This window comes from Pararge aegeria, chromosome 16 (genome assembly GCF_905163445.1).
Source record: "Pararge aegeria chromosome 16, ilParAegt1.1, whole genome shotgun sequence".
NCBI classification, from domain to species: Eukaryota; Metazoa; Arthropoda; class Insecta; order Lepidoptera; family Nymphalidae; genus Pararge; species Pararge aegeria.
In genome coordinates this window covers 1968202-1992545 of record NC_053195.1, presented here as the reverse complement: position 1 = coordinate 1992545, position 24344 = coordinate 1968202, and the positions used below count along the sequence as shown (strand labels likewise).

The 24344-nt window shown below is 36.0% G+C and overlaps 2 protein-coding genes across 4 annotated transcripts in view; one reads left to right on the top strand and one right to left on the bottom strand.

Moving 5' to 3' along the window:
- LOC120630236 (probable E3 ubiquitin-protein ligase sinah) overlaps positions 1-16311 on the bottom strand; it is a 78524-nt gene extending 62213 nt beyond the window's left edge. The window contains exon 1 of the mRNA XM_039899386.1: positions 16048-16311. Coding sequence (XP_039755320.1) covers positions 16048-16071 — 24 coding nt within the window. The 5' untranslated portion in view covers positions 16072-16311. The remainder of the gene's footprint in view (positions 1-16047) is intronic.
- LOC120630235 (adenylate cyclase type 2) overlaps positions 1-24344 on the top strand; it is a 258614-nt gene that overhangs the window by 182563 nt on the left and 51707 nt on the right. The window lies entirely within an intron of this gene.

The window sequence follows — 24344 nt, the reverse complement described above, 5'->3', positions numbered from 1 at the left end:
GTCAGCTTATCTTTCTTCACAAAGCAGACAACCCCTTTATTGTCTGACGCGACGTCTAATTACTTTAATATTCTACGGGGAGACTGAGGCCTTTTGATTTTGTTTATGTATTTAATCCAAGCAGAAGAGGTTATAGCAAAATAGTAGTTTTAGGACTCCGGCTTTACTTTAGAGGAGGCCGTGTTCTAGCTTCGGAACGCACCTCTAAATTTTCTAAGTGCGTTCTAAACAAAATTTTATTTCTCTTAACGGTGAAGTATTACATCGTGGGTAATGTGCCCATTGCCATTACTAAACATAGGAATCGCCTAAATCGAATGCCTAATGATCAAGGCGATGTATATAGAAAAAAAGGTGATGATTATTGGTGAAAGGTAGATGTATTCTTAGATCAGGTGTTACTTATTAAGACATTACCTTGTTCGTCGTTGTGTGAAAACAGGCATAAGAGTTATTCGTAATGTTCTCAAAAGCTTGTAAAGTCAACCAATCCTTATTTGACCAGATGGATGGACTGCAGCCTAAACTTCTTCTTGCCACAATAAATCTGTGCCTTTAGTGGGCCAATAAGGTATTGATATGATGATGATGCTTCTTTAATCCAAATTGCCTAGCTCGTCCAGTGGGCATATTCAACTACGAATCATGAGAGCCTGAGTTCGAATCCCTGGCCAAAAACTGTTACGTATATTCTGTTAAAGAATTTTCCGTAGCATCCTCGAGTAGGATAATGTGCGGTGTGAACACCGTGTGTGTGCCGGTTATTACCACTTGTGATAAAAGTCGTTAAAGCCCACCTACCCGCGTTGGAGCAGCGTGGTGGGTTTATGCTCTAAAACCGTGAGAAGTGAGAGATGAGGCCAGTGTCCAGCAGTGAGAAGTAAAAAGGCTGCGGATGATGACGATGATGATTTACAAATTTTTAAATATACCTTTTTTCCGAACTTTATTGCACAAGGAAAAGACAATGTACCAAAGGCTAATTTGTTTAATGTTAAGCATTCACAACCAGACAACCTTGGATCATACAAAAACACTTATATATTATTTAAAATGTTATATCTGAGGCTTCAGCTTCGATAATAGTTATCACGTAACCAAAAAGACGTAGGTACTGGCAAGCGATTTAGCTTTCCGATACGATGTCGCGTGAAAACTGATTAAGGGGTTTAATTTAACTGCCATACTTGATAAATAAATAAATAAATTTATTAGGACAATCCAAACACCGACATCTAGCCCCAAAAGTAAGCGTAGCTATGGGAACTAAGATGACTGATGAATTTTTTTATAAATAACTAGCGTGCCCAGCCCGCTTCGCCGGGCTAGATTTTGCTTTATTTTATTTAAACAATAAACTTACATCATTAAATTTTTAATTTAAGTCTCATAATATATAAAATCATTTATTTCTCTCCGTATTCATTCTCTTCTATTCTCTTCTCGAGCGGGTGAAGATCATTATCTACACCCATGAACACCCAACAATAAAATATCATCTCATAGCAAATAAAAGCTGTATTTGACAGTTTGACAGTTCAAAAAAAGGAGTGCTCCGATCGTCACCAATCTTTACAGGATTACTCACCAGGTCAAACCGGAGATTCCCTGAAAGTTTCATTGAAATCGGTCCAGCCTTTTACGAGCCTATACGGAACATACCCACACACTTTCTCTTTTATATATATAGAAAGATATACATCAACACTTATAATATACAAATAAAAATCCGGACACTGAAAAACATTCATGTTTATCACACAAACATTGGACTCAGAAAGAAGGTCCATCAAAAATACTCCTAAGTTCTTACGGCTAACTTGTAGAGGATAAAAAAAAGCGTCGCACCCATACTAGGCTATGCGTTTAAAATTTGCGTGCATTCGCACCGGGTAAACAATAGAATAAAGCACGTGCGTTTCAAATATATGCATATTTTTTGTATACTAAATTGCTTTATCCTGATTGTTCTTTTGTGTACAAGAACTGAGTGTAGGCAATACCTATATTATATGTTCACCTTGTAACATAAAGTTCAATGACGGATTCAAAAGGCTAGTATAAAAAACCATTCGAGATCTGCTTTTTTGGTTTTTGACGACCTGCCTGGTGCAGTGTTTAGCGTCGTGGTCTCAAAGTGGGTTACAACCCGGCAAGGCAATTTATAATTTCAGTATTTTCTCCGGTCTGGTCTGGCTTCGGCCGTGGCTAGAAGAAGAAGAAGAAGAAGAAAAAGTCTTTATTGCACATACAAATATAAAACCAGGTTAACAAAAAAAAAACGATAATATACATAGCTCTATCACTCTACCGACAAAGCCATGTTGTTGCGTTCCAAACCGGGTTTAAAGTTGGAGTTCCCGGGTTCGATTCCCAGCAGGGGCAATTGGGAATTAATAATTTCTGAATGTCCTCTGGTCTCTAGGCTTCAGCCGTGGCCAGTTACCACCCTACCGACGAAGACGTGCCGCCAAGATGTTGCGTTCCAAAACCGATTAGATCTGAGGGTTTACTGTATCTACTTAGGGCTTAAAGTTGGAGGTCCCTAATTCGATTCCCAGCTGGGGCAATTTGGAATTAACGATTGTCGAATTTCCTCTGGTTTGAAGGCTTCGGTCTTGGCTAGTTACCATCCTACCGACAATGATGTACCGCCAAGATGTTGCGTTCCAAAACAGATTAGGTTTGTGGGTATACAATAGATTCAGTATACCCAGTTTCGATTTAAAGTCGGAGGATCTGTCGATTCTAGACTTCCTCTGGTCTGGAGGCGTCGGCCGTGGCTAGCTACCATCCTACCGACAAAGACGTGCCGTTAAGCAATTTAGCGTTAAGTATGATGTCGCGTAGAAACTGATCAATTGAATGAGTTAAATATAAATGCCGTATCTTCTTAGACTGTATCATTACCATGTGAAATGGCAGTCAAGGGATAACTTTTGAGAGCCCATTGGCGCAGTGGGCAGCGACCCTGCTTTCTGAGTCGAGGCCGTGGGTTCGGTTCCCACAGCTGGAAAATGTTTGAGTGATGAACATGAATGTTTTTCAGTGTCTGGGTTTTTAATAGTATTAATTATATTATATATCGAAAATATTCTTTAGACATCTTATTTTATTTATTTATTTATTTATTTAGATTTACTTTACTTTATTTATTTATTTTATTTTATTTATTTATTTATTTATTTATACTTTATTGCACAAACTTGGAAACAATACAAGAAACACACAAGAAAATAAATAAATAAGTAAAATTAAAAACAATTAAAAAAATAAAAAAAAAGTTAAATACAGTTGTGTGCAAAAGCAATCTCTGACATACAACCCTTGATGAAATTAATAATAGAAAACATGAAGGAGGGACAGTGCAAACAATGAAATATACACAGGCGAGAAAAAAAAAGAATCTTTGTACCCATAACACAAGCTACGCTTACTTTGGGGCTAGATGGCGATGCTTGTAATGTCGAAATATGTTTATTTTATTTATTTAACTTGTGGAATAAAAAAAATACTCGGAAACTACTTGAATTTGTAGCCAGAATTAATATAAAGAATATATCCTTCGAATAGGATTAGGTACAGACATCGATTTATAGTTTTTAACACAGTCATTTAGTTTTTATTTTCCTGTTTTTGATTGCAATGTTATTAATAACATTAATTAATAAAGATATTAAACATACAATGTTTTTATGGCATATTTTTAGTATAAATTAAAAATGTATTTTTTTAAAACATTAATCATCTATCCGTAAGGAACGCTTTGACGTAACAGAGTAGTTAATGCTTGACGCAAAAACAATGTGTACGGATGCTAAAACCAGTACGTCAAGTTTTAAGATAACCTATTACGAACTATATAAAGTTTATCTATTACGCATTCGTACTTGATGACCACACCTACTTTTTTATCGAATGTATCTTAAACAGATCAAATCAAGTTAGCGTTCGTATTACGTCACTTAGATGCAATGACGGCCGATTGGCGCAGTTTGCAGCGACCCTGCTTTCTGAGCCCAAGGCCGTGGGTTCGATTCCCACAACTGGAAAATGTTTGTGTGATGAACATTAATGTTTTTCAGTGTCTGGGTGTTTATATGTATATGCTAAGTATTTATGTATATTATTCATAAAAATATTCATCAGACGCCTTAGTACCCATAAAACAAGCTACGCTTACTTTGGGGCTAGATGGCGCTGTATGTATTGTCGTAGTATATTTATTTATTTAAACAATGCGTGAAATCCTGTCAATCTCCTTAGTTATTGCTCTGCCTTCCACACCGGTGGTGGAATCACTACTAACAGACATAACTACTTGATGTTTCAAAAATTCTAATATAAATGGTCCACTTGAAATAAATTAATTTTGACTTATTACTCATATAAGACTCCCACTGCAGTAGGAATCATACATACATACCAGAACATTGTGACATTTTAGACTTGTTTTATCTAAGTTTTATATTATGGACTAGCTGACCTGTGCAACTTTGTCTGTACCAAATCAAGACGATTTCAAATCTAGTATCTTAAGAAAAATAGAACCTAATTTCAGCGCCACCTATCGGGTCCAGTTTTATTTCCAAACTATATTATATTTCTTTAGCCGTCGTCGTAACTTTTAGTCTTTCCGGAACCTCTCCACTAACACTAAAACTTTACGGTATAGTATTAATATTCAAATTGACTTTTTAGTATTATTACGAATCGTTTGTTTGGGAGTATAGAAAAGTGTTGTTTTTTAGGACTTTTTCAGACAAATTTATCTCTCCGTAAGAACCATCTTCGTTCTTCAAGGAATATTCTAAAAGAGAGACTGACCGAAATCGGTTCAGCTGCTCTCGAGATTTGTGCATATCAACACATTCAGCAATTTATATTTTAGAGACCGCTGATCGGGTTGTTTGAGAGCCATATATATCTCGTAACGGCTGACGTACGGGGTATCTCTGCTGAAGGCTTGGGTCTACAGTATCACCACTATTCATTTTAGCGCCAATGAACCACTGTGACCGAGAAAGATAATTCTTCCTATTCTGTTTAGGTGGGAGCTATGAGGCAAGCGATTTAGCATTCCGGTACGATGCCACGTAACTGCCATACCCTAACTGGTCAGCCCGCTACCAACTTAGGCTGCATCATCACCCACCAGGTGTGAATGAAGTAAAGGGCTAACATGTCGTAGAATAAATATAGTAGAACCTAACCAGTCAATAACATCGTAATCTTATCGTATTAACGTAATACCGTGGAATAAGTGCTCGGTACACAGCACCAGTGAAGTGATGTAAGTGTAAAAGGCCGTGAGAGTGCAATGCCTTGTGAAGTTTTTCTACATTTGTTTACGCTTGACTAACGTTTCAATAAGAACTCTCGAGTAAAAACATAGCTGCTACCAAAATAAATTTGGAAGTTTTATTTCTGAATTTAATAATTAATGTTCTTTTTATTACAATTTAGATAAATTCTATAAACTTATATTTCCAATAATAATAATGTCAATGTCAAATGGTGTATTTACGATACCCTAATATGCCGTATAAAACATATATTAAATCAATAAATAAAATACTACACGCACTACCATGTATTTCACGACACGCACATATTATACACGCACGTGCTAAAAAAATATAAAGAAGGGGAGACCATGGTATTCAGATATTCACTGCAATACCCACAATGTTCAGGATGGCACTTAGATCTTTCATTAATTAACAGTATTATTGAAGCTAAATACCTAGTTTCTTAGCAGTAATCATTTATTCTCATGACTATTATTCTTCCTTCCTATTAAAGTATTCATTTTATAAAATAAATCTTTTAAGCCCACCAACCTGCTTTAGAGCAGTGTTGTGGGTCTGTACTCTATAAACCTGACTTTCCAAGGAGTGAAATAAAACAACTGGACTGACTCTAATACTGTATATTAAGCTTCTCTATAATTCATATTACTTGTTACCTTCAAATGACTCTACTACCAGTTCGGAATGCTGTCTTCGGCAGAGAAGACCACTGGCAAGAAACTCTACCGTTGCTCTTTTATTCAATCAATTAAAACAAGACTTATAAACACAATTACAACATTATCATATGTTATAACGCTAGGCCCTTTGATATAAGACAGGTCAAACATAACTACTAGGATCACTTATAACATCAGGACTTTTGAAACAAATTGTTTGTATAGAGCAACCTATGCTACATAAGCTATCTGTATGAAATAATGCTAGGGCTCCATATATGATACCTGAATAACCCAAAGGATATAAGAGATATACTTATCTGATGCTACATCAGGTACAACCATAGTACCAACAACTTTTAACAACTTATCTCAACTCCATCACCAGTATATACGACTCTTGTTTTGCCACAACAATATTTCGTTAAGTATGTCGTTTCCATTATAAATCATCTATTCCCAATTTGTAACGTTCTATCCACAATACTTTAATTAATCTTCTATTCTCAATTCATTAATTTAAATCCGTCCTCACTTTTCTTTGTCGCCAATCTAACTTGTCAAACTCGCGTCTCCCGCCATAGATCGTATATTTTTCTTTGACAGTCTACTAAAGGCCATTATTTTATTTTATTTCATATATATATAATATAATCATCGGGTTTATCATAGATAAAGTGCTATAATTCCCTATTTCCTAACACACGCAATTTATATTTTTAATCATTCTTTGGATTATAATTTGTTTGACAGTAGCCTAGACGAAATCTGTGAACCTTAATAATGTTCAAACTTATAATTTAAATTAATTATGGTCGATTTTCGACCAATGGGCGACGTGCCATGGGACTGGCATCGTTGCCGCGTTAAGGCGATGGTCAAGCGAGGGTTATTATTTTTTTAAGGTTATTTTAATATGCAAATTGAAATATACGTCTCAAATGATAATAATTCCTCTGAATCGATTGTTAGTCACTTTTTTGTTTATATTATGTGCTGTAGTGTAATATGTGGTGGCAGGCTTCCGTTGTGGCCATAACATACTTACCATCCTACCGACAAATACTTTGCGCTAAGCGATTTAGCGTTTCGGTACGATATTGCTTAGAAACCGATGAGGCGTATGGGCTTAATATAATTGCCTAACTACTAACCCAACAGGTTAGCCCGCTACAATCTTAGACTGCATCGTCACTTACCAACCTCACCTTACTGTCAAAGGCTAACTTATTGTGAAATAAAAAAAAATGCTAAAAATTGCTAAATGTCATCTCTTAAATTGTTAAAGGCGTCATAAATTGTAATGGCGATTGACGTTCAAGGAAATTCAAAATCCACAATACGGAAGGATTTTTTAGACAGGCTTAATGGTGTGTGTATTTAAATAAAGCTTGTCAGGACTGAATAAACATATTTTAATTATATAATTAACCTTTACAAGTGGGATGATGATAAATAATTAAGATGTCGTGATAAGTAAAATTAAAAATACGTCATCAATTTCAACCCATCGCTTCCCTACACGGCAAGGGTTTCCACCCTCAGAAATTTTAGGCTTTAGTACATCATGCTGATCAAAAGTACGACTTCACACACTTTAAATAACGTTTTGGTGAACTCCCAGATATGCAAGTTTCCTGAAGCTGTTTTCTTTATGTTTCAATTTTCTGAGTAAGAAATAGAAGTATAGTCCCCGCCACGGTTAGCTATAAATTTAAATAAAGAACTCCTTATAAGTCACGTTCACAATACAATACAAACACATACAAACTAACAAGCAATTTTATTTTGTCGAGTTTTATTAGTTTGTGTACATCTCGCGACTATAGTTGAATTGCTGGAAAACTATATATTCATCATCAATTTCATCCTGAATTTAAACCCCACACAGGACCCGATGGTTTACAGCATAGACCTACGCTTAAGCTGTATTTTTTTTTCCACTACAAGTTTTCCGTTAACTGCAATCTCACCTGATGGTAAGTCATGATGCCGTCAAAGATGTTAAGTTAGGTTAACCTATTAGGGGTATAGCAGTTACTATTGTAACTGCTATACCCCTAATAGGTTAACCCATCAATTATAGCCCTTATATGTTTCTACGCGCATTCTGGTACGTAGACAAGAACGCTAAATCGCTTTACAGCGCTACTTTGTCGGTAGGATGGTAACTAGCCACGGCCGAAACTTTCCACCAGACAAAATTGTATACTATGGGTCGGGAGTATTTTTCTTTTTAAATCTTCTGCGGCCTGTTACTCAGATATCATTAACCAAAAATCTCAACATTTTAATCCTTGACCCGAATCTAGGACTTCATGATACGTAGTTGAACATGCTAACGAAAGACGCAGCTTTCTAATATAGAATTATCATAACCTTTATATATATAATTCTTGTGTGCGTGTGTATGTCACTGAACTCCTCCTAAACGGCTGGACCGATTTAAATGAACTTTTTGATATGCCTTTGGGTGGCACCCTGGATGGTTTAGATTCACATATCAGCCCGACAGATGGCGCTGGGGTCCGCTTGTATTATATAATATAGAACTCATTTGCATAGCATAATTAGTAATTTAGTTTAGGTTTAAAATCATATTAGGGAATACGTGACACAAGTAGGTATTAAACTTAAATAAATAAATATACTACGACAATACACATCACATTCTAGCCAAAAAGTAAGCGTAGCTTTAGCATTGATTAATAATATACATAAATACTCATAATATACAGATTTTTCAGTATCTAGGTGACACTGAAAAATATTCATGTTCACCACAAAAAAAAAATCCAGTTGTGGGAATCGAACGCACAGCCACACACACTCACACACACAAAAATGTGGACACACACTCAAAAAGCAGGGTCGCTGCCCACTGCGCCAATCGGACGTCAAAACCGGTTTAATAAACCCGTTCATAAAATTTCTTGTAAATGATAACAAGCCAGTGTCAACAAATTACCTATGTTCTGAAATCTGTGTGCAGTTACTTTCCCATTCACATCCATATGAAAAGATAACAATAACTATATGAGTCACATATTACTTTACTTTTCGGAGTTCTCAGTAATCATACTTCGCCGAAAAATTACCTAATTATTTTTTTATCATTACTCACTATGCTTACTACTAACGGTGACTGTGATAGCGCAGTGGGCTTCTCGGCTTCCCTTTCGGGAGACCGAGTTCGATTCCCGGCACGCACCCCTATTTTTCTGAGCTATGTGTTTAATGTCACAGAGCATGCCCGAGAGTTCTACATAATGTTCCCAAAGGTGTGCGGAGTCCACCAATCCGCACTGGGCCAGCGTGGTGGACTACGGCCTTACAACTTCTCGTTGTGCAAGGAGACCCGTGCTCTGTAGTGGGCCGGTAATGGTTTGATAAGATGATGATGATAACATCGGTTGTTATTGACTTGTAGTGGCCAGGCTATTTAAACAAAGTATAAGATATGAGAAACTTTGTCAGGCTATAACGCGCTAATATGACGTTAAAGTGCGTTAAAATCAGATATTCTTTCATAAACGAGCGCAAAATTACATACCTAAGCGAGTTAAGCAAGTTATTACGTCAAATAAGACTTCTACTGTATCGTTTATTGCAATACAGCCTTTGTATCTAACACATTAGAAGGCTATTCGTGTTTTATATTCTCCTGGTAGGTCGTTATACATTATGAGAAAATTGTACGTTACGTTTTAATAATTGTAGCGACATAATAAAGGCTTTCAATGAGTTTAGTTTTGCAACAACCTATACAACGTGTAATTGAAAACCGAAATAATACTTCACAGGCTTGTCTCTGAGACTTATCTGTGAAACCGAAAACCTAATATTTTTTTAGTTAACCACTGTTAGAATAGTTTTTATTGGAAGAAATCAGATATAGCCCATGCAAAATTAAAATCATGTTTCTCTGTCACTTTATTAGGTACGCGTCGCGTAGCGAATCTTTTATCTTCAAAATCGTTGTCATCAGTTAACACTTGAATGTTTTGAATTCGTTTGTATGGAAAAATAAATATGCTTATTTTTTATTTAATATTTTTACAGGGTGATTGATGATATGAAATATACTTATGCATCCTTCAATATTATTTCGTGATACTGTTACACGTTGTTATATATCTTAGCTCGAATTATCAAAAAAATTATATATCGATATAAATAACGTGTCTGTGTGTGTGTCTGTCTGTCTGGCATCGTAACTCCTCCTCGATAGAGACTATTATACACTATGATAAATTTAAAATCCAAGATGGCTGCCACCGCAAAATGTCGAATTTTCATCACAACTGCCTAGAATAATGTACACTATAATTTAATATAGAGTTCTGCGCGGTGGGGTACCGGGTAGGGTTTTAACCTCCCACTGAATTCAGAAAGGACATTGCCCATTTTCTTAGGAGCTTTGGGCCCCTAATGACTATGTAATGACACGGTGGTTTTAATTTTATTACGTAGAAAAACACTTATCTTCCAAAATTCTGCAAACTATTTTGATTTATTCACCCATGTTTAAGAGAAATCTTTGTTTTAGTTGCTGAAATTGAGGTTATATCTTATTATTATCTATAATGTAAACAAAAATAACTTGCTGCAACCAGCCGAATGTTTATATATGGTGTTGCTAGATATAACTATTTTGACACTCGGTTTTTTAAATTAAAATTAAATCGATTTTTGAGGCCTTTTTTATTATTAAATAATATCGTATTTTATATTGCATTATTTTGTAAAGAAAAATAATATTTTAATCATTGTAGCTTTTTTTGATAAGAAAAAGGTTAGTTTCGATTTTTCGTTTTTGAATCAAACCTGGGATATCCCACTTAGGTATAAGTCCAACACTACGCCAAAGTTCGACAAAGTTCTACAACACAATACAAATTATCCACGAGCCATGATTCATTGTCAACCTTAACCAATTAAGAAGGATAAACAAATAACAAGAATATAATAGGGACAACAGAGAGAAAGAAAAATCCAGCAAACAATGCAATTGATTAGTTAACGTCATCATAAGAATCTTTTTGGCCTCTCTTTGTTATCAAAGTTTCCTCATACAACTTATGGTTTTGCAAAGGTTATTCATAAATTCTAGTGAATCCTGAATAACAAAATTACTCACACTATTTCTACTTGACCGAATATAGAGATTCGGGACTGCAGTTTGAGTCAGAAGTATTTTTAGGTTTAAATTTATAATTCATCCAAGTGTAGGTAAAAACAGTAATAAAAATTTGTCATCTCATGTTTCAAGCGTGTCTCATTGTGTTATGAACATTTGAAAGAGTAGATCGGGATTGCAATGTTTCTTACTAAATGGCGCTGCGGTCGCTATAGGACTGACGTAGGAGGCATATACTAGTTTCGCGAACGACGGTAGGAGAGCCGCGGCTTGTTTGGTTGAGGCGCTTAAGCAGCGACTGCCGGGGAATCGCGGGTTCGTGTCCTGTCGGTATCAAAAATGTATTTATGTATTTTAATTATATTTAAATGTATTATATTTTAATTATATAACTAGGTTAAATAAGAAATACGGTATTTTAATTTTCCTTGTATTATGTCGGTATACCTATATAATAAATTGAGTTTTTTCACTGCTCTATTTACATTGGTTTTTACATAACATGTTATATAAATCATGTTGCAGAAATATCAATATCAATGATATTGTTTATTTTTTTTAGGTTTCCGCGTTCAAAACAATCGTATAAAAGTGAAACAATATTGTATAATATAGGAACACTTTAATTCACTGAAGACTTAAACCCAAATCAGAATGAATATTATTAGAATAAAAAAAAATTCAAGCGTTTTTTTACTGACTACCAAGAAATACGAGTAACGGGTACCAGATAAATATATCGTGGCGTACACGCTAGCTCTAGTTAGATAGATAGATAGATCTTTATTTTCATAATACACACGTTTACATAGATGCCATTTAAATATCAATTACGAAGTCACAGTGTTTTGCCATTAGCTGGCGTGCGTTAATTGCAATCAATGGTTTGTAATATTTTACAAACCATTGATTGCAATTAACACATTGAATTAATTTAAAAACATGCAACTACAATACAATAATAAAATAGTGGTAATAATAATTAGACTAAAAAAAATTAATAAATCAGACACATTAATTGAAAATTCGTGTTCAATTTCAAAATAAAATACAAACGTCACAGTTGTTTTTTGTCAGCTTTTTGAATTAATATTGTTTTCAATTTTTATATTATCAGTGCCTCTATATCCCGTAAGGAGTTCTACGTGAATCCTTCAACAGCAACGTGGGATATTAATAAGACTTTTTAAAACGACACAATTTTGTATAGCCGGGTGGCGCAGTGGGCAGTGACCCTTCATTCCGCGTCCAGCGCCGTGGGTTCGATTCCCACCACTGGAAAAATGTTTGTGTGTTGAACAAGAATGATTTTCAGTGTCTGGGTGTTTATCTGTATATTATAATTATTTATGTGTATTATATTCATAAAAATATTCATCAGCTATCTTAGTAACCATAACACAAGCTACGCTTACTTTGGGGCTAGATCGTTATGTGTGTATTGTCATAGTATAAACGACGATATTTGCAGGAGTTAATAATAAAATTACTTACCTTAGTACTCCGGTAAAACAACCGTTTTACTCAAGGTATTGAATGAGGCCATTCATTCTCGGGTTATTCACTCATGCTAAATTAATTTCGAAGTTTGCGAATTATGAATGTGATTTATAATTTCATAAATGTGTGTTGAAATATTTTAATAACTTCTTACGCGATCTTAAACTTCACGTACACAACTCTATTAACCTAATTTCGTATAAATAACATAATAAATCAAAATAAATTTGCCATTCGTTTCCTTGGATGGTTAATAATAAATCCCTCCATAAAAATGGGAAATTGAGAAGGAGAGAATATACATATATGATAAAAAACATACATTACAATACATTTTCGATTGTTCAATAGTTCATACGTTCGGATCAACCAACTTATGGATTATGACGGAATTCTAGATAGCTTACTTCCTGTAGAGCTAGCATGTGCGCTAGAAGAAATACGAGAAACGAGTGTAGATAATTATCTCGTGGCATGCATGCTAGCCCTACTAGAGATGGATATATTATAATACTTTTTATCCCGGGAAATCGTACGAAGGTAATTTTCATAGTTTTTTTTTTTAATGTTTATAGCGCGAGCGCTTGATTGCCATCACACCTGATGGTAAGCAATGATGCAGCCTCAGGGCTTGCCTAGAAGATTCCTATTCACTCTTGATTTGAAGGTACTTATATTGTAGGTACTTGGGAAAATGGAAGCTAGAAGGGAATTTCAGATCCTTGCGGTGCGAATCAGAAACGAAGATGCAAAGCACTTAGAACGCCAAACTCCGCACGCGAACACTAGATCGCGAGCGGTTTTTGTATTTTTTCGGTAACTAGCCGCAGCCAAAGTCTCGAGACCAGACCAGACCAGAGAAAATTCAGAAATTGTAAATTCCCAAATTGCCCCTGCTGAGCATCGAACCCGGACCTCCTGCTTAAATTCACAGCGTACACGGTTGCGCCAGGCGTCGTCAGAAGAAATGATGCTGTTAATTTCCATTTTATTGTACTTAAGGATAAGATGCTTCTATTATGTTTAACATGTTACAGTTAACATAAATTTTCTTACAAAGTCTTTACTTGGACCTTTATCCTGACGGAAGTTCCTTAGCCGGCCTTTACGTTTGTCGCCAGAGAGGAAAACGATATTTTAATCATAATATTCGTGTGAAATTAATACAGGTAAGTTACTTTCGAAACTTCGACAACAAGGCAAACGACTCGAATCGATTAATGCAACAAATGTGTTAAGCGGTGCGGTAATTTCGCATTTCGCATTATATAAAACGTTATTTCACCTCACCTAATGTGAAAACGCGAAATAAATTTATAATAACGCTTACTAAATTGTTGGACTGATTTTGATGAAGCCCAGGATTTTCTTCGAGCTCAACTTCACTTTCAACATCGTGAGGAAACATGCATGCCTCAGAGTTCTCGATAATATTCTCAAAGGTGTGTGGAGTCCACCAATACGCATTGGGCCAGCATGGTGGACTACGGCCTTAGCCCCTTCTTACTGTGGGAAGGAGACCCGTGCCCTGTAGTGCACCGGTAAAGGGTTGATACGACTAACAGTATTACTCCTAATGCCCTCTGAATTCCTAGTACCAGTTGACGGTTGACTATGTTCTGAAAGCGGTCGGTTGGTAGTTTCTAATCTTTCAAAGCGACTAGATATTGATCTATTCGCTTCTATCTATTTTCAATCTATTCGATGATTCGATGATTTCGTAAAATTTAATATAAGACAGGAAGTGTATTTAAAACCAAAACACTGCAAATGGCAAAATAGTACTTAGTATACATTTTTGTGGCAGAGCTCTACCGGGGAAGTACATAGTTGCAATGCTGTGTTGCGTCTTGTCTATTTGAAATAAATGAATTTTGAATTTTAAATTTATTTGAATTATGATCTGAAGGGCGTGGTTGCCGGTTTAGGTTACCTTCGTCTCAAATTGATGGACTTCATAGTTTTTCACTATAGAAATTAGTTCTTAAGAGTTATGTATGAAAAACCAGACGTTCCAGACATATGAATATAGATAATACACCACCTAGTACGTAAATAGTTTTATAAGTTTTTATTTTCTTTCATTGGTACCGGTGTTTCTCTGTCTGCAATCAAATCTTGCAAGTCAAGTCCTGAGTTTGACCTACTTCCCGGTGTCCGACTGAGCTGAAATTCTGCATGAATATGTTAATCGGATGCCAATGGAATATTATTATGACATGAAACTAATCTGATGATGGTATCGGAAGGTGGCTATAGAAACTCTGTTTTTTTAAGACGCAATCATATCAAGTTGGGCCTAGGATTAGTTCTTAGTTATTTTATTAGCAACTTGAAATAAAAAAAAAACACTTTTTGCACTCATCCGCATGTTGTATTTTCCCTCTACGCAGGTACTATTTGGCCAGCTGTTTTTCTACATATTTATTTGGTTTTATTTTTTGTGTTATAGGAAAACATATTTGTAAATAAGAGTACCTATTGTTGGTAGGTAGGTAAAGCGGTGATAGCCCGTAGTCGGTAGGACCTCGACTTCAATTTCGGGGGGTCCGAGATCGAATCGCACGCACCTCTAACTTTTCTATGTCATGTGCGCTTTAAACTATTGAAATATAACTTGCTTCAACGTTGAAGGAAAACATCGTGAGGAAAACTGCATACCTGAGAGTTCTCCATAATGTTCTCAAAGGTGTGTGAAGTCCACCAGTCCACCAAACTGAGCCTTTGTTGTGAGCTACGGTCTTAACTTGTTCTCATTGTGAGAGGAGACCCGAGCCCGGTAGTGGGCCAGTAATGGGTTGATATGATGATTGTAGGTACGGTACGTAAAAGCCCACCAGCCCACATTGGAGCAGCGTGGTGGGCTCGTGCTTTAAACCATCTCTCCTATAAGACACGAGGTCTATGGCCAGCAGTGGGACGCCAATAGACTGCGGATAACTATAGGTACGTAGCTATACTATAACTAGGTCATTGTATTCTTTAGGGCATTGTTCTCTAAGAGGCTTTTGTTTAATAAACACCACAGAGATTTAAACCTGTTTAACACACGTATAAATACATTTAAAAAGTCATTTACCTAAGTTGTTGATTTAGTGAAGGCGAGTTATGTATCCTAACTAATACCTATTGATCTCTGACGATTTTTTATATCAGTTTCCATGAGGTACATAATTAGAAAATTTGGCTTAATTTTTTTTCCATTTACGTCACTTTTCAGGGAAACACCTATAAAAAAATATCCAGACCACAGGCTTTCTAAATAATTTATCTTTATGAAAGTGTAATTTACAGTAGCTGAAGTCTTAAAGAAAGGTTTTTTTTTTTAATTTTTGTGGAAGGTTTTATTCTTTTTCTCAATTCTTCTAGGATAATCATTTCACCTTTGTAGTTTGTACTGACTGAATTCATTAGATAAAATAAATAGTGAACTCACCAATCCTTGTATACGTGGAAACATGGTGTTCTCTGTCTCGAATACTCACAAACAACAGTAGCACATATATCAAACAGTACACCAAGTAAACTATTGCAACTTTACAATGTAGCACAATGAACTCTTATCACTCGGAACACTCACTGATGAAACGTAAAATGTCATAATAAAGAGAGAAAGAAAAAGTATTGCGGTATGCCGCGAACAACTTTGGCTCTATGGAACCGGTTTTGTTTATGTTACACTCGTACGTGCGCGCGCGACGAAGCGTAGTTTCGTTATGGTTGCAGTTTACTGTACACACTGCGACCGATTGCCGGAGTATAGATGAATCACATGTGAACTGAAGTGGGGACTTTTGTCCCTTTATCTACACATTTCAGTATACAGCCTACTTCACTTACCTAAAATTTTTTTGACGTGGGGACATACTCTTTGATAGCACTTGACTGTGCAATTTTTTTTTAATTCTTCTATGAGTTCACCCTTGGCTGTAATACCACTGGATGATATATGCAGCCTGAGTTGGTAACGGGCTAATCTGTTACTTGTTAGGTTAGGTTAGGTTAGTTACGTTACCCATGACCCAGTCACCAGGCGATGAATTGGAACACCGTGGGGTTTTAGTCGGTAAGAGTCCAGCATAACCACTGCACCTTCCCGTGGTGTATCAACGACGAAAAAAAAAAGGTTAGGTTAGTTAGTTAGTATTGTGGTTACATTAATGTCATACTCCTAATCCGTGTATACACGACCTCGTACTGGAAGCCTAAATCGTTTGGCGGCACGTCGTTGACGGTAGAGCGGTAACTAGCCACGAAAGAACAAGTTCTAAAAAAACAAAATCCAAATACATTTATTTCAAGTTAGTAGGCTTACTTTTCAAGCAAGTTTGAAGCTTCTAAGTTCTAATCTATCTGTTTTGGTTGCGACTCTACCACCGTTTGAGAAGGCAGTTCAAGAAGAAGGTGGCAAAAAGCTCAGCAGTAGCTCTTTCCCAGGTGTTACGGTTATGAGGTACTAATGCCTGTCACTTAGGGTCATGAAAATGCTTTCGACACAACCAACGCCTGCCTTGGCAGGCGTTGCTTGTGTCATTGCTTGTGTCGTTGCTTGCATTCCCTCTATCTATTAGAGAGTCCCAACAAACCGTAGCTACATCGGGAAAACTGGGTATGCTTTATATGCCAATGAATTATTTATTTATTGCACTCTTTAATTGTACACCACTAAGAAGATAGGAAAATAAAAGAACAATAGAAATACAAAGACAGAAGTAGAATACAAAAGGCGGATTTACCGCTTAGTAGCGATCTCTGCCAGGCGACCTTTGGATTAGGACAAGCTGAGCGAGCGCGGACAGGTGGTGTAAAATTATTATAAACCTACATTCAAATAGCTAAATACAAATACATAAGCAAAATTGCACACATACAAAAAAAATATATAAAATAGTAAACTAATATATACTCAATCATACATAAATACTTAAGAACATATAGATAATAAAAATAAACAAAAACAAGGTACTAAAATTCGTCATGAATGAGAAAGATAATATGCTTTCACTGTGTTTTTAAATGTTACAAGCGATTTTGCCTCACGTACGAGTATATGTAGTGGGATTATCTCCAACGGGTGACGAATTCCCTGCATCCATTGCCTGGTGGTCCACATTAAAGGACGTTCTCTCACAACTACTTTTGTCGTCTTTTTCTGTAAAAAACTGATGTCTCAGAAGGAGACGGCAAAGCCATTTAGCACCGTTTCTAAAAACATAAGCCAATGGTATTTATAAACATTAAAATAGTGTCAATATTCTATATTTATAAATAATAAGTCTTATTATTTATAAATATAGAATAAAATATAGTATTTAGTAGAAGTCAGCTACTAACTACAACCCATTAAACTGAATATGCTACTTCTACTCTCGTTATGACTCTACTGCTAAAAACTACTTAAACAAACATAATACATTACTGAAAACTTTTGCTATTGTGTTGGCATCTAAATAACTTCATATACTAATCATTATATCATATTAGACGGTCGACTTTATTACGTCAACTACTGCACTCAAAATAATAAAATTTCCAAAGCAAATACGCAAAAATATTCAACTTTACGAAAACAAAGTTAATCACACTACATGCGTACATTATATATTATGTTAATTTAAAAACATAATAAGGTGGTATTAAAAATTAACATATTTTAAAAATAACAAACTATAAGTCTATTTTTAGTTTCCTTAAACATTAAACTATAATAATTTTATGTAAATAGAATTTCAGTTATGATTTATGCAAATTGTAAGAGGACTATTACATGAATTTGTAACTATAACATAAGCTGAATCTCCCTGGGTTTTCTTTTATGGATATTTGAGTTTATCTGTATGTGTTTGTTGTGTATGTGTGTATGTATATGAATGGGTGTATATGTGTGTGTATGTGTGTCACAAATCCCTCAATACTTATAATAAATATTTGAAAAAAATTTAATACGCTATGATAAACCCTAGATACGCCATCTTATAACAAGGATTATGAGGTACGATAAGGTAGTGCCCTTAGTAAGATTATAAAACACGTTACATAAAGTATTATTTAAATCATTACATAGGTACCTAACTCATTAACAGAGTAGAGTAGGTTTCTATGAAATATTTTCTTCCTACTTGCGATTCGCAAGCGATTAGCGTATCTACGCCACTATATTACTGAATTGCATTATTGTATTGTAAAACTCAGTACCTATCTGCCTTTGTAGTTTAATTACACTTTATCGTTTGTCTAAGTGCCCTATAAGTTTAATCGGTATCTATGTTTTATGATAAAGTAATAGGTGTATGTAAAGGGTGATAATCATTTCATACAGTTGACATATTTTTTTTTTTATGATAAGGTCGCTTGGAAACATTTAGCTTCGCTCGCATCTCTAGCAAGATAGAAAAATGATTGCTAAATTGTAAAGATATCAGCAACCGCTAAAATTCTTGCCGGCTTCTTCTCAGTCGAATCTGCTTTCCGAACAGTATCTGTAACTTCTAAGGATTTCAATATCAACAAATTGAACGGTGAAGGAAAACTGAGAGTTCTCCATAATGTTCTAAAGGGAGTGTGGATTCCACCAATCCGCACTTTGCCAGCGTGGTGGACTATGGCAACTTTTCTCATTCTGTCTGGGTATACGTCCCCTGTAGTGGGCCGGTAATGGGTTAATTACGATTAAGGTAAGCAATGTGCTAAGGGTGGCCACCGAAGGTGTAAGGGAGGTCGTCAAAGGGAGAGACCTTGGACGACCTCCCTGGCGCAATGGTGAGCACCGTGAATTTAAACAGGAGGTCCCGGGATCGAATCGGCAGGGGCAATTTGGGAAATTCACAATTTCTGAATTTTCTCTTATCTGGGCCTTCAGCCGTCTAATATCGGTATGAATTTGATGTGATGATGATGACTTGTGCTTTAAAATGTTAAAATAGTTGCTGATTCCCGCTTTTTCTTCCGCGTACGGGCGGTTATCTTACAAACGGTTTCTTACAAATAACTTGGGAACCAGTTGTTTTCCTGGGACAAAAAGAAGCGTATGTAAAAAAGGTCGATTAGAAGCTTAGTTCGGATGTAAAGGAAGGATAAACAAACAAATTGACGTAAAATACTCTTCCGCATTTAAAATATTAGTAGGTATAGATTTTATTACAAACTAGCAGTTCTTCGCGACTTCGTCCGCTTATAAGTAAACCTTAATGGATAGACAAGTTGAACAACTTTGTAATACATGGTTTTATCGAAACTTTAACCGTTTACGCAGCGCACGCAGCGAAAGCTCTCGTAAAAAAAGCCCCGATTTTGAAACTTTATTCATTGATGCTATGTTACTATTAGTTTTATCATGACGATATATAGTCTTCTTCGATAAATGGGCACTCAAAAACTTTTCAAATCAGACCAGTAGTTCTTGCGATCATCGCGTTCCAATCATTGTGCGTTCGAAGATACCATTTTATTAAAGGGAAAATTCCTCAGAGACAATAAATATCTTAAACTATTAGAATCCCATATAACCCAAGCTACCTCTAGGAATCCGGGTATCTCATAAGAAAATTTCTCGCTCGAAAACAAAAAAAAGGGTATCGATAAATAACCATGTTGGAATGTTGGAAACAAACAATAACGGCGCATCACTGTTTATTTTATGTCATAATATAATAATACAGTGACTTTTATCGTGTATATTCTGATAGTAATCTACATAAGTATCTATTGGGGGCACCGATACGTTCGCACTTATTAACATAAACTAGATAACATAAAAAAAAATCTATAATGTCCAAAAGGTATCTCTTTGTCACATTATCTTTCGTCTAGACCAGTGCACCGTAAACTTTTTGTAATGAAGGTATATCTAGAAAATTGTGATATTTCTGAGTTACACCATGAGGAGGTTGATAATTCGAATGGTTTTTTTTAATTATAGACGGATATGCAACATTCATTTTTGGTTCGAAAGGGTTTTACTTAAAAATCCACACATAAACCCTTTACCGGCCCACTACTGAGCACGGGTTTCCTCTCCAATGAGAAGGGGCTAAGGCCGTTGGTGGTTTCCACACACCTTTGAGAACATTAAAAAACAAATTAAAATGTTATCACAGAGTAGGTGATCTAAGATAATAATTATATAATAAATAAATAAATATACTAGGACAATACACACATCGCCATCTAGCCACAAAGTAAGCGTTGCTTGTGTTATGGGTACTAAGATGACTGATGAATATTTTTATGAATATACTACATAGCGATTTCTTCCAGGCAACGAATGGCGTAAAAGGAAAAAACATAGAAAAGAGGTAGGTGGTGCAATAAATAATATTTAAAATTATACAAATATATAAATAAAAAATATATATTATATATATATATAAATAAGAAGTTCTACATTACACTATACAGATTCTCCTGCTTTTTGCGAAGTATAGCAAATTAAGCTTAATCTTCATAATATTTTACGGATTTCCGCAAAGGAACGCCTGCTTCTATCCAATATGCCATCTCATTTGATAACGCAGTCTTAGATAGCGAGATAACCTGCTAGGAGTCTGGCAGCTATATTAAACAGATACCCTCATAATCGATGTACATCCATCAATCAATCAAAGAACAAAAAAGAATACATAGGTACAAGTCATTTTACATTTGTGTAACCAAGGCGGCCTGGCTTTATCACTTATTTTGATTTCTTGGTACACCGTATCAAGCCCTCAGTAGCTTGGCTGCACTTGGCTCTTTGTTTATAGGGTGGTGACTACATGCGACCAAAACCCACCAGACCAGACCATACCACACTACATACCACTTCTATTCCGAAATTATAAATACCCTGTACTGTACAATACAGCCACTTAGAATACCACAGCACTGCACCACGAAGGTCGTTGATTTATGTCTGTACCGTGTCTTCATAAAAACGATCGTGATCGCCGTAATTAGAGTATTCTTTGTGAGTATTATTTGTTACTTTGTACATGGCAATTGTTAAACAGTTGAGCCAGGATGTAACAGATCAATTTCGCTAAAATTTAGTTAAACAGACTGTACAATGTGTCTTGGCGCAAGCGTCGACCACGCGGCCCGACCGTGCATATTCAGGTCATTGTCAACACACCGGTTTGAACGAACTGACGATCACGACTCCATTAAGTTAACACATCTAAAACATATTAGCAGGTTAGAACTGAAAATAAACTTGAAGCTATTTCTCCTCACTGGTTGTATCTTCTAACATCATGTTAGGCGATAAGCTAAACTTCAGCATTGTTTTAAGGGGGACCGAGTCCGATTTCCGGCACGTATTTGTAGCCGGTCCCCGATGTCATACGTACGGTGGTGGTGTCCACAGTCATATTCCGACGGCCGATTGGCGCAGTGGGTTTAATGGCGTGTTCCCACGACTGGAAAATGTTAGTGTGATGAACATGAATTTTTTTCAATGTCTGGGTGTTTATATGTATATTATAAGGATTAATGTATATTTTTCATAAAAATATTCATCAGTCATCTTAGAGTCCATAACACCAAGCTACGCTTACTTGGGGCTAGATGGCGATGTGTGTATTTTCGTAGTATTTATATTTATATGGTTTCATCGTCATCATCATCTTGGACGTCAACGGCTGGACATAAGTCATTTTTAGGGAGTTCCAAATACCACAGTCTTCTGCGGTTCCGAGCGACTCGCTTGATGACGTCCGTTCACCACATTGGGGGTCAACCAATATAAGTTCACTGTGCAATAATCTCAACTGTCCTCCAGCATAGTCTGGGAACAATCTTCACGTGAAAAGACCATCATCAATAGACTATAACAGTCCACTGTTAGACTAAAGGCCTCTCTCAGCAGGAGGACTTGGTTAATGATCGCAATGGTAGTAGTAGCACAGAGGACGCTTTCGCCCGCTCTAATTTTCTAACCAGAGATCACATCAACAAAAGAAATGTTTGTGTAGGCTTTGGTCGTGGCTAGTTACCACCCTACCGACAAAGACATGCAGCTAAACGATTCAGTTTTCTGGTGCGATGTCGCATACTGCATCATCACTTACGTGGTGAGATTACAGTCAAGGGCTAACTTATAGTGAAATGAAAAAAAACAAAAAATTTTAAAACTATGTATTAATATTGTTTTCAATGGAGTCGCAAAATATTACTGCCTATGAGGAAGTAATTCAGAGTTCGCGTCACGAATCCTCGATACTGTCAGCGTATACAATTATAAGATTATTAACCTTAAATTATCTTGATTCATGACAAAGATTCTCCGCAGTTCTTGAATCATGTTTATTGCATCACGATTTACCTAGTTCGTTGTAGCAACGTTTATTTACGTAATGATGCATGGTGTAAAACTCTGAGATACCTATCTCACGTCAAAACGATTCTATGTCAGAAGTGGGATGTGCCAGTACAGGCTTCGTATACAGGGGATTATAAAAACTAATAGTTTTATTATATTTAACATTCAAATCACGTACATAACTATGAAGATCATCCCACTATATCTAGAAGTTTGTATAAAAAACTCTAGAATTTAAAAACAAAGTCGTTAGCTAGTTTTTATTTTATGTCTTTTACATTTTAATCTTCATTAAGATATACTTGTTTATTATAGCGATGATAGCCTATTGGATAACGCTTCGGTTTTCCTTTCGTGGAGACCGAGTTCGAAACCCGTCACGTACCACTGACTTTTCGGAGTTATGTGCGTTTTTAATTTAAGCAAGTTACATATCACTTTTTTTTTCTTTTCTTTTTTTTAATATATAGACAAGTGCTTGACTGCAATCACACCTGAAGGAAAGTGATGATGCAGCCTAAGATGAAGCGCGCATGCCTACAAGATGCCTATTCGCTCTTGATTTGAAGGAACCCAGATTATAGGTATCGGGGAAGACGGAAGATGGGAGGGCATTCCAGGCCTTTGCGGTGCGGATCATAAAGGAAGATGCAAACCGCTTCGTACGTGTTGATGGTATTTCAACAACGTAACGGTGCAGATTCTTTCGGTACCTCGCAGTTCGATGGTAGAAAGGAGATGGTTTGACCAAATCGGATAGCTCCTGAGCACACTTGCTTTACACGATAAAGGAAAACATCGTAAGGAAACCTGCATGCCTGAGAATTCTCCATAATGTTCTGATATTGACTTGTTTATTGGCAGGGCACCAGAATATTCACCTCATTTCTTCAATAGCATACAAGTATATGTAATTAAATCCTTTTTGACTAAGAAAAGCTAAAAACGGGCTATTGGGCTACTTCCGGTTGTGATTTATATTATAACATATGTTGAATATCGGTTTGCAAATTCGACTACAACGAAAAAGTTTTGTAATTTTTCGCCGATTATGTAATTTTCCATCGGCAAAAGAATTTTCAAAATCGGACCTCTTTGTAGTCACAAACTTGGCTTTCGTAAAAAACCAAACATACTTATCTTAAACTAAGAATTCGTGGTTAATCAACATTTCTTTAATATAGTTCAACGGGTACACACCACGATAATATTTTGGATTTGTCGATATTTCGACCCAGTTGCATGGATCGTGGTCCCGTCATGACCTGCAACTGGGTCGAAATATCGACAAATCTAAAATATTATCGTGGTATGTACCCTAACCCTAACTAAGAACGTTAAATAAATGAAGTATAGGAAATAGTAAGGAGGAATAAAGTCTATTTAACATTCAAAACTTGACCTAGGTATGAAAAATTATTTAACACTGATGATTT